At 49.1% G+C, this 9,105-nt stretch overlaps 2 protein-coding genes across 5 annotated transcripts; both read right to left on the reverse strand.

Annotated features, from left to right (window-relative positions):
* Positions 1-78: 78 nt before the first annotated feature.
* Positions 79-1,043, reverse strand: FOIG_00234 (serine/threonine protein kinase; the record flags this gene model as incomplete). The annotated part of the gene is made up of 2 exons (XM_031196276.1): positions 79-759; positions 816-1,043. 2 exons carry the CDS (start codon positions 1,041-1,043, stop codon positions 79-81), a joined length of 909 nt encoding a protein of 302 aa, XP_031072043.1.
* Positions 1,044-3,113: 2,070 nt separating this feature from the next.
* Positions 3,114-8,464, reverse strand: FOIG_00235 (uncharacterized protein). 4 transcript variants are annotated; one of them, XM_031196277.1, is made up of 5 exons: positions 7,814-8,464; positions 5,684-7,764; positions 4,691-5,626; positions 4,079-4,643; positions 3,114-4,023 (listed from the first exon to the last, which is right to left on the reverse strand). In XM_031196277.1, the coding sequence occupies exons 1-5, from the start codon at positions 8,213-8,215 to the stop codon at positions 3,511-3,513; spliced, it is 4,497 nt and encodes a 1,498-aa protein (XP_031072044.1). In that variant the 5' UTR covers positions 8,216-8,464; the 3' UTR covers positions 3,114-3,510. The 4 variants fall into 4 exon arrangements, with proteins under 4 accessions (XP_031072044.1, XP_031072047.1, XP_031072045.1 ...); XM_031196280.1 differs by having other exon boundaries at positions 3,114-4,643; XM_031196278.1 differs by lacking the exon at positions 7,814-8,464 and having other exon boundaries at positions 5,684-7,811.
* Between the last annotated feature and the right edge of the window lie 641 nt (positions 8,465-9,105).

The following is a 9,105-nucleotide window of genomic DNA, read 5'->3' on the forward strand; positions in this document are numbered from 1 at the left end:
CACTCCAACATTTCCCATCCATGAACTCTTGATTCAACTCGGCGGCAGATAAACCCCCGAAAGACAAGACAGTTTTCTCTACCAGAACACCAAAGGCTGGAAGCCCTCGGGAGACTTCAGCTCCTCGACAAAATTGGGGCGAGCCTCTAGACGCTCAGCCGTCAGCCTCACCAGCTCAGAAGCGGTGATTCGCTTCTCGTGATCCCATTCAAGTAGCCGTAACAGGATCTTGACAAAGTCATTGCCAGGATTTAGCAAGTTCAAGTTTTGTGCGTGGGTGACGCACTTTCGCGGATAGAATTTCTCCTGCTTCACAAGATAACGAGGCCACTGGGCCATCATTCCGAGAAGTGAGATTCCGAGCGCCCAAATGTCATCGCTCTTACCGGAGTGTCTCAAGTACTTCTCGATGTAAGGCGACCAGTAGGAGCGGGTTCCGTGAGGTCGTTTGTGCCGGTCAATATGCTCGACCTTCATGACTTCTGCGCAGTCGCCGACGACAACATCGACGGGAGACCAGGATCGTATGATGATGTTGCGTGGTTTGATATCTCCATGGAAGAGTCCTTTCCCATGAAGATACTCGACGGCTTGCCCAACCTGGAGCATGACTTGCAAGGTGTCTTTGCCTTTGAGACCTGCAGGGTTGTCATGAATTTTGTCTTGAAGACTGCCCCCAGCACAGAGCTCCATGACGAGGACGCTGGCGGCTGGGTTGTGCTTGTCCTCACAGTAGTCGATGAACTTGACAATCTGGGACTATATAAATATATGGTCAGTAATGAGATTCAATACTGTAGTACGGAAAGACTCACATGGTTCAGTCTAGTCAAGTTTCTGGCTTCCTTTCGTAGGTGATCGGCGTACTCAGGAGAGACCTTGCCGGCGAACAGGCCGCCGGTTTTGACGTTGAGTACCTTGTAGACGTTGGCATATGCACCTCGGCCCAGTCGAGTTCCTCGACGATAGGAGCAGGTAGGGAACTCTTTCTGAGGGACAAGGGATGCTCGAACATCCTCGTTGGTCCAAGCGGCGATGCTCATGGTGAATGATGCTGTTGTATTTCGCACGAGCCTCGATAGTTTTGAAGGTTAGAAAGTTTTGAAGGTGAGGATGAAAGAAGGGAAACAAGTTGATGAAACCATATCGAAGAAGTGAATACATAAATGCTCGGGTCACAATGTAAGGTACCTAGTAGTGTAACCATTGCCAGTGGTTGTGCGTCACAGAGATGAGAGGACAGTGTCAACTGTTCATTGCCTGCCACTGCAAGAACAACCAATAAATCTCGTTTATGCCTTGAGAACTGCTACTGGAACATGGAGTAAGCGAATTCACCTGGACGTTGAATTGGCGCATGCTGAGGCGATACGGTGACATTGTTCCCTTGCAGAGGAATCTAATATAATTCTTGTGCCAGAGCAATGTTTCAAGTGACTCCCCAAACTGCACACCTAACTAGACCATTTTCATTGGGCAACGTCACACCAGAGCCTGGTATCAAGATATATACCATTACAAACCGGACTACTTGTCACCAATTATTTCGACTCTTGCGGACTTGTTGCAGAGCTGGGCAGGGGATGGGCAGGTAGCTTCATGATATGGGGGCTAACTCTATATCCTGTATTCTCCTGTGCCTCTATTCTGCCGACGTTGGCTTACCCACATGGAATCCGAAGAGGCTCTAATAAATTGCGTTTTTCTACAGTGTCTCTAAAGAAAAACTTCATTGCTTCCTTTGAATTCATAGACTCCAGCTAGAGTATGTCGCTCAAATTTGAGAAGAATTCGCTGATGCATACCTAAGGTATATGCTACACTCCCCTACTTTCATGTCTTTCGCTTATTATTCTCTCTCTCATTGTCAGAAGAACCGAAGTATCCTTGGACCCCTGATTCGCGCCTGAAGACGATTCCCTAGCCATGCTAGCTAAGCAAGCAAAAATTGAATATTGCCCCTGATGAACTCGAGATACCTACCCCGATAGGTAAGCAGGAGAGACAGGTTTATAATGAAAATGCCTTCCAAGAGAATCGATAAATTCGAGGGATCTGGATTATACGATTTCGTGATGGGATGTATATCTGAGAGGTTAGACTGAATGGAGTCATGATACTACAGACACAGTGGTACTCACAGTACGTGATGAACGACATTATTACCCATGAGGTGATTATACAGCGTACAAGCTGGGCATCCATTGTTAGTCGTTTCTTTCGAAGTCGGCTCGAATTGGCTGCAAGTAGGAGACTCGTTGGTTCGAAGCTTAAAGGGAGCTCAGAGACTCGCTATTGACGAATTCTTGGTATTTGTATTAATAAGAGTGTTTTCAGAGCTTGTTAATGACTGTAGTTCTAATTCTTGAGAACAGTTGGTAATTCGTTTGATAGTCAAGAAAAGATGTAAGAGATGGATGCATTGCGACGATGTGTGGCCTCGGGGAGAAAGACACATCAAACCTTGATTAGGTGCCAAAATAAAATCCACAAACGACATCCTAAACTTATGCTAACTTCCGTAAGTATTTTTGCCACTTAGGATCGAGGTCCCGAGTTTTCTTGCCTCCCCTACCTAGGTACCTAAGGAAGGTAGGTACTTACTTATCTGAGGTTGAGAAAGGGTGAGGGAGCTCTTTCCTAGAAGCAGCGCCCGAATAAGACCTTCTTTACATATAATAGATTCTGAGTCCAGAGAAGGTGCTTCCTAGGAAGACACGTCGTAATTGTAAGTGCTGTCTTGTTGCTAGGTAAGTGCCTGCCACAAGAAGTCTATCATATTGGATGCTTTGGTATACAATATGACAAAACCACTGCATTGCCCCTACTTTCGCCGAGACTTAATCATATATGGTAGAAACGTGATTGCCAGGCTCTGATGACATGTTGTTTAACGAAAGTGGTCTACTAAGTCAGGTGTCAGGTGTGTGGTTTCGGTAGCCACTCAAAATATTTCTCGGAAACCAATCTACTATGTATTGAGGCATATCTCTGATGCATCATCATCATCCCTATCATTGAAACTCCTCGTGGACTGAGGCCACTTGTTCAGTTAGATCTTAAGGTTCAAGGCAGCTGCTGTGTGATCTGCTGAGACTTAACATTAAGGTTATTGTGTCTTTTTTTTGGGCGTAGTGTATGACGCCTTATGTTGTGTTGTGTTGAAAATAAACACCTTATTTTGTTATATTGCTTTGGGGCCTTTGGCTTTACTTCGCGTATTGCTACATAGGCATTTTGACTTTCGAATCATTGAAACTCCGTTGACTTTCTGGCGTCTTTAAGGGCGCCTGTCGTGCACATGATACTACATAAACACACTTTCCTTCGTCATGCGCCTTAACCTGATCGTCATATCCGTATCACTCCATGTCCCTCAACTCCCATTTGCCTGATGCGCATCATAAACACTGAAATCCGTAAACGCCTTCCCATGGTTCCAAAGCTAGTTGCTAAAATTGAAGAGGGTATTCGGATACATAGCCCAGAGCAGTTCGTGTCGGTGACAGCTCAGACTGTTTCGTCGCGACGGGCTATTGTACGTATGCTCGCCATAAGTCGATCCATGAATTCCATAGATTCACCTCCAGGAACGTCTGCAAACTCTTGTTGTCCGGAAGAGGTGCTCGTCGCCAGCGCATTTGTATCGATTGCGTGTACCAAGTTTGAACCCGCAGATGTCAACTTGCTATCCTGGAAAGGTGAAGCACCCTGCTGTTGTGTTGAGGCTGAGGCTGAACCTTGCGAAGAGATCTGAGCAACGCCCGGCAACCGCGGAATTGGAATGGGGGTCTTGGAAACCTTAGTCCCAAGTTTTTGATTGTTCAAAGGCTGTCCATTCGACAATATCTGCTGAGGTGCCCGGATCGGTTTTGCAGGTTTGGGCGTAGCAGGTGAGCCTTTGCTCTCGGATTGTTGCAAGATCGGCTTTCCGGCGGCAACGGGAGCAGGGGTCTTAGACGTAGGCGCCATCGAAGCCAGAAAGTTTGCAGGCAACGGGACTGGCGACTCTTTCGGGGGTATCTGGATTGGCTGTTCAGCCGATCCTTCATTCCTATCGAGAATTCCAGGTACTTACCTTGTATTCCTTAAAAATCGTCCCAATCTTAGGTTTACTGCTCTGGTTAGGTGGCTGGGTAGTCTGTGGGGACTTCTGCTGAGGCTTTTCTTCAGCCATTTGCGGAGGCTTCTGCGGAGGCCTCTGCTGGGGCTTCGGGGTCGACTTTTGCGGCCGCGCCTGTGGCTGCACCTGTGGCTGCATTGGTGCCTGTACTTGTGCTTGTGTCGGTGCATGCGTTTGCACAGGCATAGGGGGCAAATACTGTTGTTTTATCGCAGGCCGAGGAAACTGGCTGAAGCTGGGGGTGCCAGTTCCTGGAGATGGCGTGGGCACTTGCTTCAAGTTCGGTTGTTGGCTGATCCGAAGCTGGCTCCCAGGAGACGCATGGTGGCCATGCGCCGGAGGATGGTGGTGTAGAGGCTGGTAGGCGCCGAAATTCTGACTGCTCTGGAATCTATTATCTTTGATTGTACCGTTGAGATACGCATCCTTGTTGGCCATAATATGAGCCCTGAAGTTGCCCTCGTATCCGTTGGTGAAGCCTCCCCAAGCAGCATATGGCGTCCGGTACTTAGTCGAGTCCCTATAGAGGTTAGCAAAGGACCAATGTGTTAAGTAGATAATACGTACCTGTTATGGTTGACCTGGAAAAAGGGATACTTTTGGAATATAGATACATCTGCCTGCAAAGCTACTCTTGCTTGTGGTGCCTGGTGGTGGTTTGCAGGTGCCGGAGCCTGAAATGGTTGTGGATAGGGATGGGCTACTCCAGGATGACTAGGGGTTGGTGCAGGAAGGGCAGAGGTATATCTTCCGTGCCACTGGTTCTGCTGATAATGTGGCAATGCGTTCGCAGAACTCTGCACCCTGGGTGTGCTTCCGGGAGGTGTATAGGCGGGCGATTGCCTAACCTCGAACTTTTGAGCAGAGTAGGCGGGAGCGGCTTGTTGTCCTGACAGTGTAGGTTGTGCATATGGATAACGATAGTTCCCGGGCTGTTGCTGGACTGGAACGGGCGAAGGGGCAGCTGGTGTGAATCTTTGAGTGGTGAAGTTGCCCATCGCAGGGTAATTGTTAGAAGCAGGGGTTCGTGGCTTGTACATATATGGCTTGTCGAGTCGTGCTGCAGGATAAGGCGCGGCGGGCTGGTAGGCTTGCCGTGGAGGATATGCTGGAACCGGCCTTGGGGGCTTGACAGGTTTGGGAACTGTCGATAGGAAATTACCCCTGGGATTATGACGTGGGTTGCTAGGATCTTCAGTGAATTGGGCGCGGGCTTCTGTCGATGTCTTAGGCAAATAATACCAAATTTGGTCGGGTTTGCAGAAATCGATCTTGACTTGTTCTTTGTTTGCGACAGGGTGGCTGTTGAATTCGGCCCAAGTACAGCCTTCAACGAAAGGATCATCCTTCTGGGGCTTGCCGTCATGAAGTCGTTTTGTTTTGAGCTTCTCCTTGGCCTTCTGGGACGCAGGCATCGGAATGGCCTTTGCCGATGCCTTTGGCAGGCGATAATCGGCTGGATCGGGTACCAGTAGCCATTTCCATTCGACTTCGAGGCGGTCACTGCAAGCGGTTAGTTTGGATTTGACGACATCGAGTTTCTGATAGATTCTAGCATACCCATTTGGCAAGATGTCAATAAGCAACGTTTGCTCATCGTGTCGGTTTTCAACCACGACACCAGCAAAGATGTCGCCCTTGAAGTATTGCAACTGGCAGGTCTCGCCAGGCTGAAGCTTTGAAGCTGCCGTTCGGACTCGTGAGTCAGTCTCCAACGCATCTCCATCAAGCTTCCTATCTCGCTTCGTCCGATGGTATCGACAACTGAACTCGAAGGCTTGCTCCTTGTATTCTGTGCCATCTTCACCGAAGACTGGGATTTCTTCTTCTTCGACGAAAACACCAGCTGCGGCTGCGCATGTTGCATGATAAGCCCGGGCGCATCTCTTTTGGGAACATTGGAAGCAAGCGCCCTGTTTGGAACGGCAGTAGAGACACTTAAGTTCGAATCGATCTTTGTGGATTTCAGACACATTGACGACAGTCTCCTGTCCGTCGATTGTTTCGGTATACGTCTCTGGCAGATAGTGCGCACAAAGTCGATGAGCTTTTCGACCAGTATCAGTGGGCAATAGATCGGCCGATGGAGTGTCGTTAGGGCAGAGGCAGCAGGGTGGTTCGGCTTTCGATTTGAGGCGAAGTCTGATCTTCTTGACCTTGCCTCCCTTCTCGCCAGGTGCACGCTTTCGCTTGCGGCCAGCCAGTCTGAACTTGACACCGGAGCCAGAAGGTGGTGTTGGCATGCCACCTTGTTCATCTTCGTCATCTTCCTCTTCGTCCTCGGTTTCTTCATATTCTGTTTCTTCTCCACGTAATTTGCGCTCGATGTCGTAGACATTAATCCAGACACTGTCTTGCGCTTCGGCACACTCGCACTTTTTGGCGATTTTACCGATGTCTAGCCAAGAATCGAGTGCGAAATTGACAGCCTCGGCACAGTTGTAGCCCAGGTTGTAACCAGAATGGTATCCATATGGATAGGTCACGACGAACTCTCCAGGGTAAGATACGCATTTGTTGACAGTGATATTATAATGCGATTTCAAATGCTGAGGCGAGATGAGGAATCCTTTGTGGCGAAGAAACTGGTCACAGGCCTTAGCATCTGTAGGCCAGATATTCTTCATCGCAGCCTCGAACCGGCGGGCATCGGCTTGGGAGATACTGTACCACTGCTTGGGAGCACCAAAGTGAAGGTAGTTGATACTGTAAAGATCAACATCTTCAAGATGCCAAGCAAATGTTGCTTTCCACATGCCAAGGTAGAGATAAGCTGTGTTGACTCCTGGAACCTTTTCGCCCAAGACATCCAAAAGATTAGGCAGCTTGTTTAAATTCCACTGTTCGGTGGATTCGTCAAAAAGCGTACCCATCAGATCAGCGCCGTAGAGGGGAGGTGCGTAGGTAAGGGTCTTCCAATAAGCCCTCTCAAGTTCCTCGCAGCGTTCAGGGGTATACTCGGATATGTCCATCTTGTAATCCCAGTCTTTAAAGGCAGCTTCATCGATCATAGCGGATCCCTCTCGGCGACTGTATTTGCGACGGGCCGAGACTGTTTGTGTCTTGGTTCTTGCCTGTCGGAGGCCACCCATGCGACCAACAGTAGGTTCATAATCCTCCTCAACCTCTTCACCAGGATCCTTCTCTACTGACTCGACAGGTTTATCCTCAGTCTCAGCAACCTCTGGCTTGGGTGACACCGGAGTCATAGGTCGGTCTTCATTATCATCCGCCCGTTCTTGCTTGAGCCGCTTCCCTCTGCCTCCTCGCTTGGCAGGTCGTCCCCTACCTCTCTTCTTAGGGGTCGAAGGATCAGCAGGTTTAGCCACAGTCGCGGTTGCAGCCCGAGTTCGTGTTTTAGGCTTCTCGGCATTGGCGCGTCGCTCACCACGTCTAGCCGGGGGCTGGTGTTCGCTCTGGTCGCATAGTTGGCGCCACTGGGGCAGGTTATAGGATCGTCCGTGAAGGATGTTGACTTGGCGATAGGTTCCATTGGATCCCATAATATCTTGCTTGATCGGCTCTCGAACTTTAACCTGCTTCACAAGGTCGTCGAGTTTGGGAAGGGTGTCTTTCCATTCTTGCGGGGGGATAACTTTAATGATGCCGGATTTCATTCCATAGCTATCGACGGCTTCCATCTAGGGTATATGTTAGCGACGGAAACGAGGGAACTTGTGGTCGACGTACGAAGCGCTTGAAGTCCTTGAACTGGTGCATGGTAGGCTTGAAGATAGGAACAGCACCAGACCAGGAATCTGGCAGGACCTCTCCAATGTCAATGTCTTCGTCAGCATCTTCCTTCTTATCGTCGCTGTTGACATTGTCGCTAGAAGAAATAGGCTGCGGTGGATCGCTCAGGATGGGTTCGTCTTCAAGATCGCTCAACTCAGACTCAGAATCTGAACCATCAGACTTCGCTGTGTTGTTGCTATCGGGAGGCGAATGCAAAAAGGTAGCGCCAGGTTGAGCGGTCGTAGGGTTTTTGGTGTTGGTATCGACAGGCGCAGTCGTGACGACCGTATCGTGAGAATGTGGTGTAGCAGCGACAGCAATGCCAGCGTCGATCGACGTGGACGTCGACTCCGACATGGTGGGCGATCACGTCGCAATCAGCGACAGTGCCATTGAGGGAGGAATTCTAAATTTCGGGTCCGTTTCTCGCTGCGGCGTAGTACAGACGATTGAGAATATCGATGCGGCGAAAAGAATTAATTACTCTGTCAAGAGATTTTTGCGCTGAAGTGTTGAGTATGACGGACGAAAAGGGCGTGAGCGCAGACTTGGAAGGTGGTACAGTGGGTAGGGTAGGTACAGTTTACTGAAGTTGGTGGTCAGAAGGGCAGGTGATGCGGATAGAATTGTTAGCGGACGAATGAGAAGGCTCGCTTAAAGGTATCTTCTGAGCTTATCCTCGGTAGGCGGTACCTGTAGGCCACGTACTGTGCTAAGATTTCAACCTGGCCTAAATGCAAGCGGAAGAAACAGGGCAGGGAGGTACCCCCAAAAAAGGGCCCGCTAAACACGCATCATTCGATTTCGGAGGGTTCCATCATCATCGCAAACCGCCCCCTTTTTACAAACGAATCAACTTTTTTTTTTTTTGGGTGTAAGGCATAAGCAGGGTGAAATATCTGAATGACTATCGATTATCGATTATTGAATTATCAAATATCAGAAAGGATGATGGTCTTTTGTTTGGATACTGAAAATGTACTGACTTTGTTCTGTTTTCTAGAAGCACACATAGGCTTTGTTGTGTATTGTTTAAAGATCTTCATCTGATGCAGCTTGATCAGATTGATAAGATTGGCATCTGAAACTCAGGACCCAAAAGCTGGGGACATCGTCCACTACCGATTATCCTGGCCTGGCTTTGTCCCACCTTACGTAGGCGACATTAGCCCACGAGCACCTCCCCCCCATCTGTGGTCCCTGCTTCAGGGCTGAGTTGACTGGTTGTTAGCTGCTGCTGCCATAGC

The sequence above is a fragment of the Fusarium odoratissimum genome (assembly GCF_000260195.1).
Source record: "Fusarium odoratissimum NRRL 54006 unplaced genomic scaffold supercont1.1, whole genome shotgun sequence".
NCBI classification, from domain to species: Eukaryota; Fungi; Ascomycota; class Sordariomycetes; order Hypocreales; family Nectriaceae; genus Fusarium; species Fusarium odoratissimum.

Bases quoted from the DNA above. Each gene is read 5' to 3' on its own strand.
- FOIG_00235 (XM_031196277.1), bottom strand. From the start codon at position 8,215: ATGTCGGAGTCGACGTCCACGTCGATCGACGCTGGCATTGCTGTCGCT. The intron at 5,627-5,683 runs GTATGCTAGAAT...AACCGCTTGCAG, and splicing joins ATTGACATCTTGCCAAATGG to TGACCGCCTCGAAGTCGAAT. The intron at 4,024-4,078 runs GTAAGTACCTGG...CAGCCAATCCAG, and splicing joins CGATTTTTAAGGAATACAAG to ATACCCCCGAAAGAGTCGCC.